Raw genomic sequence first — 21,226 nt, 5'->3', positions numbered from 1 at the left:
CTACTTTACTCCAAGGTTTTTGTTTTTTAAAACATACATTAGCACCTGAAGATAGAAAGTCTTTTTCTTTTAGAAGAGAATATGTTAAGAAATCCAAGTTTAAAGATTATAAATGACAAAGTATGCATAATTAGCTATTAGAAGCTTTAAAGTAGCATAATAAAATTTACTTCTCCATCAAATGTTTAAAAAAAGCCTACTATGTGCAAAGCACATTGGTATAGGTTAGGAACACAAAGATGTGTAATAGGAGGAAATGAAAAGCATTTTCCCCTCTTAGTCAACTTAATAAGCCAATACAGTTAAATACTTGATCAAATTTTTTAATGCATTAAATATACAGAAGCTACTTTTTCCTTTTATAAACACAAATAAAATTTAGTCTTTACCTTGGTAAAAGCATTAATTTACAGATGGCACTTCATTCCTTGCGGTACACCTTTCAAAAGACCTCTTCAGCAAGTAGGTAAGAATGCGTATCAAGGGAAAAATAAGAAATGACATACAGAAGTTCAGTTTCAATAAACTTAAGTTGGCAAATGAAAAGATACATACATACATACATTTATTTATTTATTTAGAGGAAGAGCAAAAGCAAAAGCGAGCAGGGTGGAGGAAGGAGAGAGGCACAGGGAGAGAATCTTAATCAGGATCCATGCTCAGCATAGAGCCCAAAGGGTTCCATCTCATGATCCTGAGATCATGACGTGAGCCGAAATCAACCTTAATCAACAGAGCCATCCAGGACCCCCATAAATACACGTTTAAAGGAAATGCCTGCTTAAGATTCTCCTTTTTCCTACCAACACCAATCTCTCTCTCTCAGAAAAAAAAAAAAAAAAAGCTATTCCAGATTACAAAGCTTTGGAAAGATGTATTAAGTTTGTATCCAGAGATGAAAAATAAAACTGGTATCTTGTGGCTCTTGATCTTCCTATATCCTACCTACCTTCACTCTTCACTAGGCAAGGAAGTATACTCTGAAACAGTTTCCACTTACTTAGATATAGGAATGCAATCACTTCTCTAAAAGATACCAGAGAACTATCACCATTCTAGTTCAAGGCTTGGCGACCTTTTGCTACAGTTTTCTCATCTTTAAAATGGCCATGCTAAAGCTATGATACCCCTATTACAGAATAAGGAAGTGTGCAGTGAAATCCGCCCTTCTTCTCATATTTGTTTACAAAAGCATAACTGCCCTATATTCCACATTTTTTGTATCTTCCCCATTACTAAAAAATATACATAGCTAATCTGAGCATACTACTCTGCTCTCTTACTATTTCAAATTTCTGTACAATTTTGAGTATGTAACCAAAATAAATGTTTGAAATGACTTGAGAAATACACAATACATATTTCTATTTATCAATTACATTAAGGTACAGTTCTTTAGGGGTATCCTCTTCCACAAATCCACTTTCCAAACAAAAAATGTAAACATGACATTTTCAAATATACAAAGTTTATATATGTACTTTTTTATTTTAATAAAACTTATTGAACATCTACTATGTGCCAGGCACCGTCCCAGTCGTTACACTAGTTAGTACAGTAGTATACAGACACAGTACCTTCTCAGAAAGAATTTAAAATCATTTAAAACATAAGATATGGAACCATTAACTACTATTCAAGACTATATATTGTTTTTGCCCCCCCCACAGTATGTGTGTGTATATATATATAGTTCATGTATACATGTATATATATACATATATGTAGTTCATGTATACATATACATAATAATAACAGATACATGATAGCTCCAAAATCAAGTGAACATTTCCTCCAAAATCAGGAAGAAATCCATTTGGTCCCTTCAATTCCCATCTTCTTCCTTTTCCTTCCTTCTCCCCCACCCCCAATTCTATACATTTTAAACAAAGTCAAAGATGCCAAACTTGAAGGAAATAAATGTGAATACTGCAAAATGAAAATCACTTTTATAGTCTTGTAAACAAAACTTCACACTAAGATTGTCAGTTTTTATTTTTTTAAATTGTGGTTAAACACACATGACATAAAGATTACCATTTTATACAGTTATGTGGCATTAAGTCCATTTGTTGTGTAACTATCACCACCTGCCATCTCCAGAACCTTTTCATCTTCACCAACTGAAACTACCCATTTAAATACTGTCCATACCTTCATCGCCTCAGCCCCTGGATACCACTGTGCTACTTTCTGTGTTGATAGATTTGCCTATTTTAGGTACCTTATATGTATGGAATCATCCAATATTTGTTGAGCCAGGCTTATTTCACTTAATACAGCTTTTCAAGTTCATCCATGTTGTTGCATATATCAGACTTTCTTTCCTTTTTATAGCTGAGTAGTATCCAATTTTTTGTATATACATTTTGTTTGCCACTTATATGGACATATAAATTGTTTTGATCTTTTGGTTATGATGATTAACTGCTCGTATACACACAGTATATAATTATCTGTTTGAGTCCTGCTTTCTTTTGGGTATAAACCCCAAAGTGGTATCTGTGGATTAATTCTAGTTTTAATTTTTTGAAAAACTGCCATACTGTCTTCCATAGTGACTATAGATTGTTTTGTCCGTTTCATGTCCCTTAAGATTCATTAAGATACATTTTAGAGCAGTTTTTTGTTCCTATAAAAAATATCATTGGATTTTGATAGAGACTGCATTGAATGTCATCTTAACAATATCAAGACTCTCAATACATGAACATGGGATGTCTTCCTTATTTATTTGTGTCTTAAATTTCTTTTACCAATATTTTGCAGTGTACAGTCTTTTACCATCTTGGTTAATTTTACTACTAAGCATTTTATTCTTTTTGATATTATTGTAAATATAACTTTTCTTAATTTACTTTTTGGGTTGTTCACTTTTAGTGCAAAGAAATGCCACTGATTTTTGAGTGTTGATTTTATATCCTGCAACCTCAATGAATTTGCTTATTAGTTATAACAGGTTTTTTTTTTTTTTCTTTTTGGAATGAAGGGTTTTCTACATATAAGATCATGTCATCTGCGACCAGAAATAATTTTACTTTATAAATCCTTTATACCTAAAATTGGTTCAGAAGCTGTTTGGCAACCTTGGTCTATTCATTTTCTCATTCTTCTAGAAAACAATCAAACAGGTATCTCTTCTCTCCAAATTTCCATTATGTCCCCTTTCGTCCCCATTTTCATTCATGTTAACGGAAACTATTAGAAAAGAACTTTATCAATTTCTACCACATTTATTTACCTACATATATCTATGCCCATGTAACTCTTCCTTTTCTGTATAATGGATAAACAATCACTGTTCATAAGGCATAAACTTTTTCTTATACACAGGATTTTATCCTCTCTTTGCTTACTTAATAGCATATTCTTCTAGCATGTTCTCTTGCATCTTTAGTCTTTCTACTGGATCATTTTTATCAACAAAAATGCTACAATTTCTCTCATCTTAATTTCATCTCAAAGATTATTGCAATTTTATCACTGATGTTTTAATAAACACCTTCAGAGGAAGATCTTTGACTATTTTCATTTCTATTTTTAACTGAGATAATAAAAAAGAACTACTTTCTACTTGAAGGCCTGTAAACTTATTAGCAAAAATATCTTTCCACACTCCAGAAAAATGTGGAAATTCTTGATTTAAATATATTAACAAATTGAATAATGTCAATGGAGCAATTCCAGCCAGATAAATCTCTCTTTACTTGTATTCAACGACAGTAATACAACAATTTGGATCCCAGTTTGATAAATTTTGATTCTTCCTTTCCACTTATAATGATCATCTACTTTGGGGATGCTAAAGTAGGTTTTATAATATGCTTCCAAGAAGGGGTTATTTTAAACTAAAAACTTCTTTGAATCTACAGAGGGTTTCCACTGTCACATGTTAGAGATATTCAGATGCTAATACATGCCATGAAAATATTTCTGCTCTTTTGTTTAGACATACCCACTATGTATCAGTACATTGCTTTAGATTTTTTTACCTTAATCTGGCATCAACACTCTATTTTTAAAAATTTTATTTATTTGGGAGAGCGAGCACAGGTGAGGGAGTGGCAGAGGGAGAGGGGGAAGTGCCCAATGTGGGGCCCCATCCCAGGACAGGGATCATGACTTGAGCTGAAATAATATTCAGATATATCCAAGAAGCCTGTTTTATACTCCAAAAAACCTAGTTTTGAGGTAAAGAGAAAACCGTGTCTATACTTCCTTGATTTTTTTTTGTTTTTTGTTTTTTTTAAATTTTTATTTATTTATGATAGTCACAGAGAGAGAGAGAGAGAGAGAGAGGCATAGACATAGGCAGAGGGAGAAGCAGGCTCCATGCACCGGGAACCTGACGTGGGATTCGATTCCAGGTCTCCAGGATCGCGCCCTGGGCCAAAGGCAGGCGCTAAACCGCTGCGCCACCCAGGGATCCCCTTGATTTTTTTTTTGATGGAGAAATTAATGATTATTTAGAAACTGTGAAGTGGATTGCACTCTAGACAACTTATTCCAGAAAAGTCAGGCTATATAAATTTGTGTGTGTGTGTGTGCAAGCATGTACATGGGTATGTATGTATGTATGTATGTGTGTGTGTGTGTGTGTATCTCTCTTTTAAGAGACATCACAACCTAATATAGTATATGGACCTTTCTCAAATAATCAGGAATTTTAGGAGAAACAGTAAGGGGTTATTATTCATTTTGTTATTATAAAAATGACTAATTATATATTTAAGAAAAAAGGATTCCTATAGGTTAGAGAAGCATAGGAAGTATTTATGAGTGGACAAAAACTGATAGGCATGTGCTGTGGCCACCAGGTACGTAGCAAGTAGAATAAATATTACTTATACTTTTAATAAATCATTTTCCAGTTCTTCCCTCTCCCAAGTTATATATTACTGCCTGATCTTTGAATCTCCACTGAAGCTACTGCTGGAGGCTAAAATACTCACTAATCCCCTTTCCATTTATCCCTACTTTAGAGGACAACTTAAGTCTATCTTCTCCAGTGTATTCTTACCTCAACCTTTCTGGCTGATACTGAATTGCCCATATTTAAGAAACTTTGGAATAGAGAAAATTATTCTCAGTATGGAGTACAGTGCTTAGCACATAACTGGCTTAGTTATTTCATACCTATCAACCATTCAAACTGGATTAACTATGTACCAATATTTCCTGGTATGGCTCACGCCATTTCTCTACTCTTATATTTTAATTTTAGTCCACTACAAACATTAGAGTACCTCCATCCCTTAAATTGTGCTTTCAAGTTTGCTGGCTAAAAGAAAATCCACTTTCCCTAACTAGATATGGAAAGAGGACTACTGGCTAGATTGAAGAACCAAACAAAGATTAGAAAACAACCATTCAGCTCTTGTCCTTCATCTTTATCAAAATCTTAATTCCAAGTGTAGTGATTTATATCCTGGCCTGTGGGCTCTTAATTATTAAGCTTTTAATATATATCAACTTTTCATTTAAGTGATCTTCTAAGAAAAAATAGTCATTTTGAAAGGTGAGACAATACATGTTTGGCTTAAGAAGTCAACTTGAATGTGAATCTGAGTAAACAGAAATCTTTAAATACCTTAAGTTTTCATTTCACATTAAATTTTTATTAAATTTAATAAAAATTTTAAAATACAGTAAAAAAAGATACAAATTTTAGATAAGTTAATGGTTTCCCCCTCATTTCCTTGTAAGTAATTTGTAACTCTAATTTTGATTCCATTAACATTTTTGTTGAGGCATATTTACTTTCTATCTTGTGCTGCTGTAATTTCAGTTCATCTAGTTAACATAAGGCATTATTGCAGTTAATAAAAACATTAAAACATTCTAGGCATGTCTCCTAAAGCTCTAAAATCATCATGAGTGCAAAAGGATTTACTAGTCAAATTTTTTGCATTTTCAATTTTATCAATATAATAAACAGCAGAAGTAATTCACTGAGGCAACAATGATAGAGAACAGTGAATTTGAATCTGGAAGAACCAATACAGAATCCTGGCTCTATCCTTTATGAATCTTGGGTAAGTTATTTTAGTACACGGAGCCTTGAGGTTTTTTTTTTTTTTGTAAAAATGGGTTATTAATGCCCAGTTTATAGCTCTGTTAAGACTCTACAAATTTAAACTTTTATAAGCACATCTAGTAGTGACTAGGTAATTTAACAAATGACTGCTGAATCTAAACTTACGGTAGGTTTCGAAACATACTTTGGATAAACTTAGGGTTTCAGTGGATTGTGACTCAACATGAACCAACAGTGCTGACAATGAGAAAGTTAGTGGAATCAGGCAAGATGTATTAACAGACCTCTTATTCATAGAAGACAGACTATATGTACTCAAACCACAGAGTATACTCAGTTCTATATGCAATATTTTTAAAGCAATATTAACAAAATGTAGCGGATCCAAAGTGGAATATCCAGGATACTACTGACACTACTCATCTCATACTATGATCTCATTCATACTGAGAACCAGTGGACTTAGGTATATTTACCCTACAGAGAAGATAAAAAAAACTATTTTTAGAAAACCTATCTAGAGCCATAGGATGAAATTATATACTGAACAGAGAATTTATTATGAGAATAATAAATTATGAGAATTTTTATTTTTTATCAATTATTATATTGCTCTCTTATGAGAATTTTATTTTTTATCAATTATTATAACTAACATAATCTATATCATTATCTATTAATGGTTCTTATTCTAATACTCTGAGGATTAAAATAAAATGAATACAGGCTAATTAAAAAACTGGCTTGTAGGTGGCTTAGTTGGTTAAGCAGCTGACTCTTGGTTTTGGCTCAGGTCCTGATCTCGGGGTTGTGAGACAGAGCCCATGTGGGGCTCTGCGCTCAGCAGGAGTCTGCTTGATAGGCTCTCCATCTCTCTTCCCCTCTGCGTGTTCTCTCTCTCTCTCAAATAATCTTTAAAAGAATTGACTTTAGAAATTTTCAGTATATTTTATTACTAAGCTGTCTTTTTAAGGATTTGGAGGACAAACTGCATTTAAGTTCTGACAGTAGGATATTAAATATGAGGGGCATAAAGAAATAACTTGAGACAATTTAAATAAAATGAAACTGAAAAAAATTTTAAGAAATTTATTTACCGGATATAACAGGGAGCATGAAACTAATAGTCTAGACAAAAAGTGAGGTGTCATTGCGGACAACTTAAAATATTTCTTTTAAAAAAAAAATTTTTTTTTTTAATTCATAGAGATGTAGAGAGAGAGAGAGAGAGAGAGAGGCAGAGACACAGGCAAAGGGAGAAGCAGGCTCCATGCAGAGAGCCCGACGTGGGACTCGATCCAGGGTCTCCAGATCATGCCCCGGGCTACAGGCGGCGCTAAACCGCTGCGCCACTGGGGCTGCCCTAAAATATCTATTTCAATTCTGCATTCAATTTATTCCTATTTTACATGGAAATCACTTTGAAAATTCAAATTTCAGGCAAAAAGGTAGAGGCAAAGGGCAGACTGCATTGAACAGTCTACGGAAGTTACCTATTGTATTTATGCTTAGACCTTGAAATTCTTAGCATAGCCGAATTTATTGTATTTGTATGTTTATTTTCTATTCAAGCAAGGTCTGTGCTATTAAATTTTGCCTTGTTTTCATTTTCCTAAGAAAACATCAAAGGTAACTTCATAAATAAGAAATTCCCCCCCCAAAAAAAGAAAGAAAGAAATTCCCTATTATTATTCTTTGAATCATCCATCTTGAACTGAGATGTTACTCAAGGTGGGAAAATAATGAATCCAACTCCTTTCTATAATTTTAGCACTAAAATTCAAATTTTATGGCTACAATTTGGTTGAGAGCAGAAACACAGCCTTGCATAGATAGAAGATCAGATTTAATCATTTAAATCATTCTGTCAAATACATATATGTCAAACACATATAAGAGTTTAAGGACAGGAACAACTGGCATCTGATTTTACACTAACTCTCAAAAAGAGCAGTTATTTGAACAATGACTGAAAATGGCTGTGGCATATTGTAAATTTTCTCTAAGTTCATAAACCACAAAACATACCCCTTTAAGAGCTTAGGTTTGATAGATATAACAAAATTAACATCGGTTGATCATATTAGTAAAGTTTGCAAGCCTTCTTTACCACCAAACGCTGACAGTAACTAGGCACCCTTATAAATTTTTCTTTTGATTGTAAACATCATTTACTACTAATCCAATTGCCAAAAGAGCAATTTGTTCTTTTTATCTCTTTTGGCACAAATATTTCTCCCAGAAGCATTCACATTATAAAATTATTCAAGATAATTAAAATTTCCTCATGGGTGCCACACAGACAGCAATTTACACAAGTAAATTTCAATCACGAATATGTTAAAAACCGAATTTTCAGCTATATTTAGTGACTCATACCAAAAGCATTACATTTTTCATTGAAAACACAACAGATGTTATGTCATTTGCCATTTACCAATTGCCCTACTGATTACAACATTCTTACTTTATCTGTAGTGCTTTTCATCAGCCCCACATTTACGTTACTTTGTAAGATTTTATTTATTTATTTGAGATAGAAAGGGGGGAGGGGCGAGAGGGAAAGGAGAAGCAGACTCCCCATTGAGCAGGGAACCTGAAAGGCAGGGCGAAGTGGGGTGGTGGTGCTTGATCCAGGGAGTCTGGGATCATGATCCTGGGGTCATGACCTGAGCTGAAGGCAGACACTTAATCGACTAAGCTACAGAGGTACCCCTACATTATTTATAATATAAGAACTGACAATATTTTCTAATATGGTATGATTACATGCCATTGCTATTCTACTGCTCACTTGATAACATTTCTAAAAACTTATCTAGATAATCAGTCTAATGTGAGAAACAATTTTTGTCATTTCTTTTTATTAGACTGGTTCTTGATAATAAGCAAATAGTAAGTTTTCTGAATTACAAGGTAACTTGTTTCCATGATTTCTGTTTATAGTACTAACTATGACAGTACTGAATGGGGAATTTTCTGCTTTATCTTGTTTCTTATTTGGAAAGTCAGTGTCTCAAAATTTTTGTTGTAGATTACAAAAGAAGCAATGATCTAAACTGCTGACAGTGTACCTAAAGATGTTATTTCATTTAGTATCAAATGATATATCTAGTTATCTTAACTTTAAAATATATATAACAGAAATATATAATTTAAGTGTATATTCCGCAAATTGCAATGTAAAAAAAACTAAACACAGCTCAAAAAGGAAAAAGTGAGAAAAAATGGAAAGAAATATTATTTCTGAATGTTAGGCAACAAAAATATAAAAATGAACTCAATATATAAAAACACTGCCATTATTTAATTCTGACAGCATCAAATATATGAAACACCAATATTCTACAACTTCTGGAATATCCACATTCCACATGTGGGGAACAGCTTAAAAAATATGGCATTAAATAAACCTAAGAGAATGACAGAAGAAGGGATATACCCACATAATCATACAGAATCACTGACTCCTGTCAGTATTTACCCATTTTTCTGGGTATTGTTAAATCAGCAAAGCATCATTTTAATAGCTAGGATTAAAGAGAACTGCAGACATACTACCTAGAACAGACAACAGAAAACATTCCAGTTATAAAATATAGCAAATGACCTTTGTTTAAAAGATGCTGGACAATATTCAAGAAAGGCTGTTTGATTAGAAATTTCTAAGGGAGAGGAAATAAGGTTAGAAATGTGACATTTTCTATGCTTATAAATCTGTAAGAAGTTAAATGATACCTATTTCTTTCTGAAAAGTCAACTGTCCTCCAGTCTACAGTAGAAGTACAATACCAATCAAAAAGATTTCTTTTTCTAAGAGTTAAACTGAAGTAAAACCGAGCTGGCTTCCAAGGGACCAATTAAGAAATTACGCCTGGGCTATATAAGATTCTTTGGGGATTTGTAAATATTTCCATTCTAGTTTTCCAGAGACAAAAATATAAAAAGGAAAAAATTAGACAAAGAAGTGACCTGTGGTATTTGGCTACTACTCTTCCAACTGGCTCATTAATAAAAGTTTTCAATATTATTTGATTTCTACCCTAAAAACTACTTACTGAGTTCAATGACTAATCTATTACCATAAGGTCAGTTCTCAACACATATACATTATCTACCAGTCACTAATGCAGTGGTATTAGTTAAGAGAAAAATCTAATACACTAGTTTTCACTGAAACACGGCCATCCCTCACATCAAGGACAGAAAACAGATGCATCTGAGTTTCTTTTATTTAGAGATATAAAATTAAGGTCAAGGAATAGATGGAAATGAATCTTTTTGGTAACTGATATTAGGAAAAATTAGTTATCTTGTATAGTTACCACGACCTTGATTTGAGTTTTTCTAGAGGTATGACATTAATTTCAGCTAACCTGTTAAGAATTTTTCCCTTAGAGTTTTTAAGTTTCTCAGGACATCTGGGTGGCTCAGTTGGTTAAGCATCTGCCTTTGGTTTCAGGTCATGATCTCAGAGCCCCTCATCTGGCTCCTCGCTCAGCGGGGAGTTGGCCTCTCCCTCTGCTCCTCTCCCTGCTCATGCTTACTCTCTTTTTTTTCTAGATTTTTATTTATTCACAAGAGACACAGAAAGAGGCAGAGACATAGGCAGAGGGAGAAGCAGGCTCCCTGCAGGTAGCCCGATGTGGGATTCGATCCCAGGACCCTGGGGTCACGACCTGAGCCCAAGGCAGATGCTCAACCCCTTAGCCACCCAGGTGCCTCCCTCTCTCTCTAATAAATAAATTAGAAAAATCTTAAAAAGGAAAGAATTTATGAGCTTCTCAAAAGTTAAATAATTTAGGGTAAAAAGGTTTCTTATTCTAAGAAAGAGATGTACATGTGTATATATCAAAGGAAGGAAAAGTGATTGCCTTCCTGTTTGTCCTACCTTCTGAAGTTTAAAAGCTAAATTTTAAGTATCTCACAAAAAAGTCTGCAGTGTAATCTAGTGATGTAAAAATAAATAAATGAAGAAACTATTTTTCAAGTAGAGAGAATACCTCCAATTTATAAAATCATAAAATAACTGTTAATAAACCTAACAATGGTAATAAAAAAGATAATTCTTTATAAATTCTTCTGAAAGAAAAGTGTTTAAAATTGTGATTCTCAGATTTAGAGATGATATGGCCTGGCTGCAAAATATTTTCCAAAATCGAAATTTACCCAAAGCAATGACATGATTCTTGCTCTAAACTGGATTAAAACATATACCAAACTTAAAAGTGTAGGGGTAAAGGGAGGTTAGAAAGTTGTCAGTCTAGGGGCACCCGGGTGGTTCAGTTGGTTAAGTGCTGGACTCTTGATTTTGGCTCAGATCATGATCCCAAGGTCATGAGATCGAGTCTTGGATTAGGCTGAGTGTGGAGCCTGCTTAAGATTCTCTCCCCCCATCCCTGACATGGGCTTTTTCTTAAAAAAAAAAAAAAAAAAAAAAAAAAAAAAAAAGGTTGTCAATCTAGGATAGTAGGAAAAAAATTTAGAAATAAAGCAAAACCTGTAAGCAAATACTAAATTTTTATAGCAATTGCCAAGGTTAATATTAAATATTAACTGAGAGTTAATACTTACAACATAAGAATTGCTGGGCTACGTAGGGGAACTGTTCTATTATGGTCTTCATTCTATCATTAAACCTAGAAAAATATAAGAGCAAAGACTTTAACAATTTGATCACATTATGTAGGTTAGAAAATTTTCAACTGACATTGATAATCATGATTTTCTGATCCGTATACAGCACAATCACAGATTATAAATACCCAGCAGAATTTATATATTTCAGTCCACAGTGTTATAATTTTTTAAATTCACTTTTCTATTACTATTACTTTCTCAAAGTTTAAGAACCAAATATGTAAGTGCAACTAAAACTCATACTTCAATGTCTAACTTAGAACACATCATATAATTGCAGATATTTTAAGATAAATTCAAGATAATACCTCAACTGACCAGTCTTTCTTTTAAGCACACATATATGCACATGTACAAATGCAAAATCTAATAAAAATCCACATATTGCCCAATTCCAAGAATTCTACTGTAATACAATATAAACGCAGAGCTTAAGCTGGACTTCAAATGCTTAAAGAAATGTCTGAAAATAATGTTATGATCTATAGCCATAATAAAAGAAAATACCATTATGAAATTGTGTGAATTCAAGAGTATATGCAAGAGCAGTGATAAGAAAAACTATTTCTAAGGTTGTCCTTTATTTACAAGATTAGGAAGTATTAACAGCCAGTATGCAAAGAAAGGAAACATTAGTTTATCTTTAAAAATGAAAAAATTTAAAAATATCCTAATTTAAACTGGTTACAATGTTTACTTTTTGTGGGCCATGACTGTAAATTGTGGTTCTCATACTAACTAGTGGTTAAGTACTTACTATAAGATATAGAACAAGTAGAATAAACTCATTCATGCTTTTAATGGAGCATTCTAAGTATACATCTTATTGCAGAATATCTTCATCAAAATAAAGACAGTACATTTTTAAGTATACTTGAAAAAAAATTTCAGATCCACAGAAAAATCAAGACAATACCAACATGAATCCCCGCATCCTACCCCAAGCTTCTGACTGAATTCGAATATCCTGGCATGCTTATTTTGTTCTATGTAGGTTTTTAAAGAGTTCAGTTATTTGAGAGAGAGAGAGAGAGAGAGACAGAACAAGCAGGGAGTGGCAGAGGGAGTAGCTGACTCCCCGCTGAGTAGAGCCAGACTGGGGGGAAGGGGAGGGCTCAATCCCAGGATCCTGGGACCATGACCCGAGCTGAAGGCAGATGCTAAACCACTGACTGAAACGCCCAGGTGCTCCTTACGTATCTTTAAGAAAAAAGACAATAGTGTTAAGTCCTTTTTGTACCATATCCTGATCCCATTCTCCTCCCTCCTAACATAAAATCACAACCTTGAATTTGGTATGTATTTCCTTTGCATGTTTTTTCACTACTACTATTGTAAATTCAAGTACTTAAAACTATATATCATTGCTTTCAAGATCTATTTAAATGTATATCATATACACACACCATAAAAATGTTATTATATAGTATATAACGTTTTGCAACTTTTTGTTTGAAGACATTCATTCATGATCAAAGAGCTCTTATTTTAATAGCAATATAACAAACAGTTCATCATATGACTATGCCACATTTGCCATTTTCCTGTTGTTTAATATTTATAGTGCTTTTGATTTTCCCCATTAAAAATAAAAGTAAACAAGATTTTTCCATACATGTCTTAGTTTATCTAAAACATCTAGGAATGGAATTGTTAGGTTCAAGACTATGTATCTTAACTTTACTAAGATATTGTCAGATGCTCCCATAAGCAGCACATGAAAAGTTCTTTATTTTCTCCAGTATTTGGAAGTATATTTAAGAAAAATAGCCACTAACTAGAGGAAAATTTTAAAAATCCGTAAGTGATTAAATCCTTCCGTTTTTATCAAGTGTAGATCTAATAACATAGTTATAACTAAATAATACAAACAAAAGACACTAAAATTTGCCCAAAGGTACTTGCACAAAAATAAAGCTCTCATAATACAGATTTTCCTTATATGATTAAATAAATACCAAGACTTAATTTAGAACTACTGTGGTAGAAATGATAAGATTCAGAATTAGTTACTGAGCTTAGATCCACAATGACCAAAGGACAGTGAGGAAGAGGGAGCAGAAAATATAAATGGTTTATTAGTGTGAAGAATCCTCCCCCATTTCATTTTGGGCAGTGCTCCTCTCATGTGGTGCTTCTAAAAAAATTCACTTGGAACTTGTAAAAAATACAAATTCCTGAATCCTAGCTCCAAAGGATCTGATTCAGCAGATCTGGTAAAATGCTTTATTCAAAGTTATTCTGGTACAGGTGGTCCATAGACATTTTATGTAGTAATTCATAGTAAAACAAGGTGTTTTAAGTATGAAGGATTTTGCAACTCACTTTTTGCTTAAAAGCAGGTAACTAATTAAAATGTTATCTGTTAATTACATCAACATACTAAAGAAAATATCTTAGCAAAAAAAAAAAAGTAATTTCAATTTATGGTTGAATATGTCTGACTTCATGTTAGACCAGGTTTTGGGCTCATTATTTCAGATTATGATTTCAGATACCTAAGCACACTAAAACAAAGTTTGTTTTGATAGTATTCATATTCGGAGTTCACCACAATTGTAAGGGACAACATTAAGACTGGGAGTGACTGTGATTTAAATGAAGGTGACCAAGGAAAAACTATGAATACCTTTTTTAAAAAATGTTACTGCAAATGTCAGACTTTAAATTGGGACATTAGACTTATATACTAAAATGAAATGTCATTTGTAGTTTTCTATCTAGATGGCTACAAATGAAATCAGAACTTTTTTTTTTTTGAAATCAGAACTTTAGTAGCAATCTAATATTCACTTCCCTGTAACTACAACCTATTAGAATCTTATTTAGATACAAAAGAAAAAAAATGCACAGATACCTAGGTTATGCAGATGTGTGAAAATTCAAATTGCAAAGATAAAAAACATCCTTCTGTATCATTTGATATTATAAAGCCCTATTTCCCAAAGATTTAAAAGAATCCGAACTTCCAGATATAAAACATTATTTTACTAGAAAAAGTAAAGAGTAAATTTCCAAGTGCAGCCTGATTTTCTTTAGTTAATACAACACTAAGCAGTATGGGGCATTCTTTTTAGTTATAGTGAAATCAATAACATTTTGGTCTTGTTTAGACGGGGCTCAGAATATGGTCCCAAAGTGAAAGGAACACTGCAGTGTGGCCATAGTCAACTTTTCTTTCCTTAATACAATACCTAACTTGTGTTATCAGTAACTAATAATATTTTTTCCTTCTACCAGCTTAAAAGTAAAAAGCATGAAACCATATATGCTTCTAGAAAATGGTTTTCCATTCAAACAGATGGAATTAACAGATTAAAAATTAAATGAACTAAAACTGTAGAGTAAATAATAGAAAAATAATATAGCTCTAAGAACTATAAGCAACTACTGTTTTTTTCATGCAGCTTTCGGAAGAAAGTACCTTTCTGTCAAAGAATGTATTCATTATACTAAATACGGATTTTAATGACAGTTGGGCCCTTCCTACCTGGTCTGTGAAAGCTGGTGGGTGCAGGCTCCTTTGGCCACCATTATTGCATATTGATGCTATTCTGTACAACAGCTGACAAGCAGCAGCAATCTCCCAGCCCCTGCTCCCCCAGCTGTAAGGGACAAGAACAAGGGCTGTGGTGATACTTGTTTATTCATTGTTGTTGCTGCTGAAGCAGCAAGCTAAGAAAAGCATATGCAATTGACACAGAAGACAAAAATGGTTCCACATCCCATCTACCTAGCAGGTCAGCTTACATCACTCTACTATGATAAAATTACTTAAGAAATTTTTTCTTTAAAAAGGGTGGGAAGAAGAGATTTAAGACAAAATTAGTGTTTTGATTAGAAAGGGAACCTATAATGTATCCAAGGAAAAAAATTAATGACACATGTAATGATCTTCAGCTCCTAGTTTAGATTTAACTCAATTACCCAAATTCTCTCAGAAGAGTTTTAACCAAGTTTGGCATGAATTCATTAATTCATATTATCTTTCCTATCCATTCTCCTGGAAAACAAGTACCTAAACTTTAATCAAGAAATGAAATTATATTTTGCTTATAAAAGGTTCCAGGCTCCCAAGTTCCACATATCTAATCATCACCATATGTTTGACATCAGACTCTATTAACAAAGAAATAAGATTTTTGCTCATAAAATTTTTTAAACAAAAACTCCAACTATTAGAAAAAAGTTCCCACGTGTAATTTATCTACTTTAAATGTGTACTACAAAGCTAAAAACTTAGTAAGTACATACTATCAATGATGAGTAACAAATAGAATTGTTTATTCTGTCAAATTACCTTTTAATTTAAATGTGATGCTATATACGGACCTATAACTTCAATTTCAAATGCAATCCTTAACTTTTAATACCGTAAGCAATTTTTGATTCTGATAAAAAGAAAATTTAGGACATCTATAAACTATTTTTTAAAATGCTAGAACTGGCTGACAAGTCTAAATATTATTTAGTCAAGGAGGCTAGATTTGGGATTAAAATAAAAGTATAAAATACAGTAATATCGAAAATCAGATCAAAATATTTTGGAAAAAAAGGAGAAAAAAAATCCAATCTTTTATTTTTCTCAAAATTGCAAAAACAATTGTTCTGCTTAGCAGCAGTCCAAAACCAAATAATGCTACTAAAAATAAAAGAAATAATTCTGAGAATCACAGGATAACAAAATTCCTAAATACATTATGAAAGCTATACAATGAAAAAAAAAAAACTGACAGCAAATATCAAAAAAGGATTTTTAAAAATGAAGACATTTACACAAAACAGTAACAAACTATTAACCAGTGGATTTGATCAGCCTCAGGAACTACATTTTGAAACATGCTATAAAAGTTTCTCTTCCAAATGACTCTAGTCATGAAACAGGAAAGTAAAACTAAGTGAAATCGTATATGTTAATGAAATAGCAAAAGTATAGGTTTGTAGGTGCTAAGAACTGAAATTCTATTTCAAAATATTTTATGAAAAATTTAAATCTTCTCATTAATTGAATAAACATTTTGAAAGTGCTTATAAAATATAATTCTGAAAAGAAAAAAATAGGTTAAGTATATATTTTATTTGTTGGCCAAGAAACAACACAAAATACACGCAAAATTGTTTTAAACAAACATCTAAAAAAAATTTTAAGTTAATTGCCTATTCTTTAATGAATCCTCAGCAACATGACAAAAATCTCAATAAAGGAAGCTGTTTGCAGCTGAAAAGTTGCTTAAGATATGTTGTTCTTATAAACTAAAATTATACATCAATGACAAATAATGAATAATTTCAAGTCCCTTCACATGAGGACATGTTAAATTACTTCTATTTTAGTTTATCCAAAATATTCTTTCCCCCTTAAGAATAACTATTTCAACAAAACAGGAACACTGACAGTATAACTGCATTTTAGGAACAATTAAGAATTTTTCCTGAAAATGAATGTTATTTAACCTGCAAAGTGCATTTAACCAAAAATACAAACACTGAACAAACAAGAAGTCTATCAGTGGAAAAAAAAATAACATAGTAAATCCTTTCCTCCAAATCTTGACATAACAAACTACTTATCAAGGATTAGTTAGATATAGATAATCAGGTTTGCAAATTTAAAACACTCTAAATCCTTAGAAAATGTCCTTTAAAGGGTAAAGGCTAGCCAATTGCACACAGTAGTAAAGGCCTTTATTAACCTGTCTTCTAAAATAACACATACTACTAATTAGGTTAAAGTTTCTTACCCTGTAAGAGCTGCCCAAATACAAGAAAACTATTAATATTTGCATCTAGTCTCTTAGATGTTAAATTATTTAGTATAGCTAAATATATGGAAGTTTCTAAGTCAGAATATAGCTATAGAGGGAGGACTTTAGGATGTTAAAAATTTGTGTCCAAACAGTAAGTTTTGACAATTACAAAGATCACAAATCATAAACACCCCAAATTAGAAACAACTCTGTGGATTTATGTCTTTACTCAAAATATGAACTCAAAAGCTATCTCTCTTCCTCCATTTAACAGTAGGCTATGTGTAAAAGATATCTGGATTAAAAGTGAGAAATTGAATCTAGTTCTCCCCCCACCCCCAGACACTCAGAAACCTTATTTTTCACTTTCTGTCTTAATATTATCTAGTCTGAAAAATCACTGGTTAAATTAGAGGGGGAAAACTTGTATTCATTTTCATCCCCTTCAAACTAAGCTGTTTTTTTCATAACACTGTCAAATCTAAGTATGAAAACATTCTATAACCTTGTATTTATCTCCAATAGTATTATAGTGACACTTTACAGAATGACACCAATATCTGAACTTCACCCTTAAACTGATTTCTATTAAATATTAACATTTTATTTAACTTTAACTGTTAATGGATTCACATTCCTGGATTATCTACCTATTAATAAATATCGAATATTAGCTTTTAAATATTTTGATCTGTATTTCCATGTTCAAGCATACATTGGAGAATTTGTCTGGAAAAGAAAAAAAAACTGAACATTGTTTAAAGATACAAGCAGTTCTATGACCATAATTACACTTCACTCTTAAGACTAAATTACATTTTTCTTATGAAAACAAATCTTTGTTATCTACCATATCCTCTATATAAAATAAATATTTTTAGGAAAATAAATTTAAAGAAAAAATTGTAGTATGCTTTATTTTAGTAGAGCTCACTTTAGCATACACTTTATAAAACAACACTATGGTTATTACTTTATCATGTAACTAATATTTTCAGCATGCAAAAATTAACCAATATTTAGCAATATTGCTCAATAAGTTCATTTACATTATACCAGATCATTATTTAGAAAACAGCCAAAAGTTTTACTAGGTAAGTATCTGAAACTTTCAACTGAAACTGTAAAAAAAAATCAAAGAAAATAAATATACTGGGAAAGTGGCCCTCTGATAAAGTATTTTCGAGGTAAAGATAGGTCACTGGAACATTCTACATTTTTAGAGTTTGCAATTTTTGATATGAACAGTTTAAACATTTTACTCAGAGTATCTATGAGTAAGACACTAGTTTCTGCTTAAGAAAGTGGGTTTTTCAGTTTCAACCAAAATGCCACCCTTGGTTAGGATGGTATTTGGAATACTTTAAATTCTCTTAAAATAGTTTTATTAATCTTATCTAATGTAGGCTCTACCTATCACTATATCTGTCAAACAGCCAAGCACCAAATTCTACTTGATTTAAACCCTCCATTTTGAGATGAAAAGTCCACTATGTAATTCTTCTATATAGAAGTGTAATAATATTAAGAAAAAAAAAATCACCATGTAATTCTTCTATACAGAGTGTAATAATGTTAAGAAAAATCACTAAATATGTACTTATTTTTAGAATAAATTCAGTTGGAATTGGACCTAATAAAACGTGATGAGAATATCAATTACATTTTAAAAATCTGGAGTTTTTAATAAGAAAGAGAAGTCCACCTTGGCCACTTCACAGATTTCTGTGAATAAATCTTTGATTTTAGCTCACTTAAAAGTTCTAGCTTTACTGTCTAGTTCAATTCTATTGCAAAGAAATAAAATAGCACACTTTTAAAATTCATTAGTATACCTTAATCTCCTATCATGTTCCAATGCATTATGTGAATGTTCAATCAAAGAAGTTAGGTTGTTCTCCAGAATTGGCTCTCTCCTAAAGGTCAAAACCTGCAATAAAAATGTCATGTATCATAGCATGAAGACACTCAACAGATTTCCGCCTCCTGCAGTTCCACAGTTGATCCCTAAACACTGAAGTAAAATCTTCAAAATGACCCCAATGTTGCCTGTGTTCAAAGAAACCGTAACTTGAAAATGTTTTTTAAATAGAAATAACTTGATTAGAAACACCTGTGATATGCTTTATCATCTGAAGCCTCTTCAAACAAATCAGATTAATATGTTTCTGCTTTCATTTCTCTTTAGGGCATTCGTTTTCAAAGTATTGTGTGTGTGTGTGTGTGTGTGTGTGTGTGTGTGTGTGTGTAGTAGGTAAGTGCTGGAGGACTGTTAAAGGGGACTCCATAAGGAATATACCAGAAATATAGTTCGTACTTCTAAAACTCATAAAATCCCACTGTTAAAAAAAAAAAAAAAACTACTCAAAGGACAGAGGTAGATTTTTAACTATCTTTCTCCTCAAATCATCAAATATTTTAATGATGACAGAAATCACCGTTATTCTTACGTTTAATCTTTTGCCATGCCCGAGTGAACAAATTATACTGATATTTCCAAATATTGTAAGACATTGCAATTCTAACAGAACAAAATTTACAATTAACTTTTTAAACAAATTGAAATATTTGTTAAGTAACAACTATTGGGCCAATGGTTTTTAAAATATTTAAAATAGATTACACCACAAAGAGATGTGGTGTAATCAAATGTGTACGAGTGGCTTCATTTGTTTCACCTGAATCTTAATGATTTAGTGGTAATCAACTGTATAAAAATATAAGGTTGTTAAACTACCAAAGGTTTATAACATACTATATGTTAACCATAATGCTCATGGTTTTCTACTTTTATTTAAGAATAGCTTAGGAAAAGAAATAAAAGCCAAAAAACCTTTATTCCTCTGCCGCCAAATATTTGATTGTTTAATGACAAAAACCACACATGTATTACTTGCAAACACCAATCCAAATACCATGACACTTTGAAAAATTAAAATCATTTCTACATAGTCTTCCTCAAAAGATATAGACAATGTTTTCTGTATTTGAGCACTCTGAAAATTAAGGTATTGTAACTTTAAATATCACAGAAGAAAAATAGTAGAAACCAGTATGTACTCCATGCCAAGTGTAAACTTTTTTAATAGAAGGGAAACAACAAATACTAGATAAAAAAGAACAAAAGAGGTTTGGATATAAGACAAATATTAAACCAAATGTGTATAAGGAAAAATACGTAAAAAAAAAAATCTCTAAAATAGTACAACTCAATACCAAATCTATTACAAAATACAGTTTAATATTTATACTTCGAACCCAGGGCAAAGTCTTTCCAGTTCAAAGATTTTTTTAGTGAAATAAGACAGGAATAAACAAAAGTATACTAAACTCACAATTTGATAAAAATTGTTGAGAATAAAATTCATACATATATTTAATATCAATTCCAATATTTGAAACTTGTCTTTCTAAAAGATCCTAAAAGGAGAAAGACAAGGGGGGGGGGGCAAAAGAAAATCATTTCCTTAAAAGAAATCAGTATTTATAGAAAGGCTCTACAGTTAGTTGTCAATGCAAATAGACAAATATATAAACATGTATTAGTAACATAATATTCTAAAATTGATGTTACTTTTAAAATGTTAAGACAATCATGACTTTAAAGCTCTAATACTATCACTTGTAAAAATTTAAAGCAAAATGGCTTAATCTAATTTTTGACACTTATTTGAAAGAAAGTGGTGGTTATTACTGATTTCCTTTGGTCTTAAAGAAATTTAGGACTAGCAAATTTCAGCACGTCATAGTTTGAGTCTAATTACATGCCAAAATTAGTTGTCCTGCCACAATGTTTCTAAGT

The 21,226-nt window shown here is 31.9% G+C and overlaps 1 protein-coding gene across 30 annotated transcripts in view; it reads right to left on the bottom strand.

The window, feature by feature from the left end:
• The window catches only part of LOC125753350 (uncharacterized), a 90,108-nt gene that overhangs the window by 65,003 nt on the left and 3,879 nt on the right, over nucleotides 1-21,226 (bottom strand). For 23 of the 30 annotated variants that reach the window (XR_007404962.1, XR_007404949.1, XR_007404973.1 and 20 more), the window contains exons 2-4: nucleotides 19,260-19,354; nucleotides 11,612-11,676; nucleotides 390-453 (exon numbers count right to left, since the gene is read on the bottom strand). Coding sequence is in view for 2 of the 30 variants with exons in the window: in XM_049099386.1 (XP_048955343.1) it covers nucleotides 11,612-11,676; nucleotides 19,260-19,354; nucleotides 20,760-20,792 (193 nt within the window). In the remaining 28 variants the exon portion in view is untranslated. Of the gene's footprint in view, nucleotides 1-389; nucleotides 454-11,611; nucleotides 11,677-15,167; nucleotides 15,283-19,259; nucleotides 19,355-20,759; nucleotides 20,845-21,226 lie in introns of those variants that run through there. The other 7 variants (XR_007404947.1, XM_049099386.1, XM_049099385.1 and 4 more) reach the window with 7 other exon arrangements.

This window comes from Canis lupus, chromosome 22 (assembly GCF_003254725.2).
Source record: "Canis lupus dingo isolate Sandy chromosome 22, ASM325472v2, whole genome shotgun sequence".
Classification (NCBI taxonomy): Eukaryota; Metazoa; Chordata; class Mammalia; order Carnivora; family Canidae; genus Canis; species Canis lupus.
Note: the sequence above shows the minus strand (reverse complement) of the source record. Positions and strands in the feature narration are given on the sequence as shown.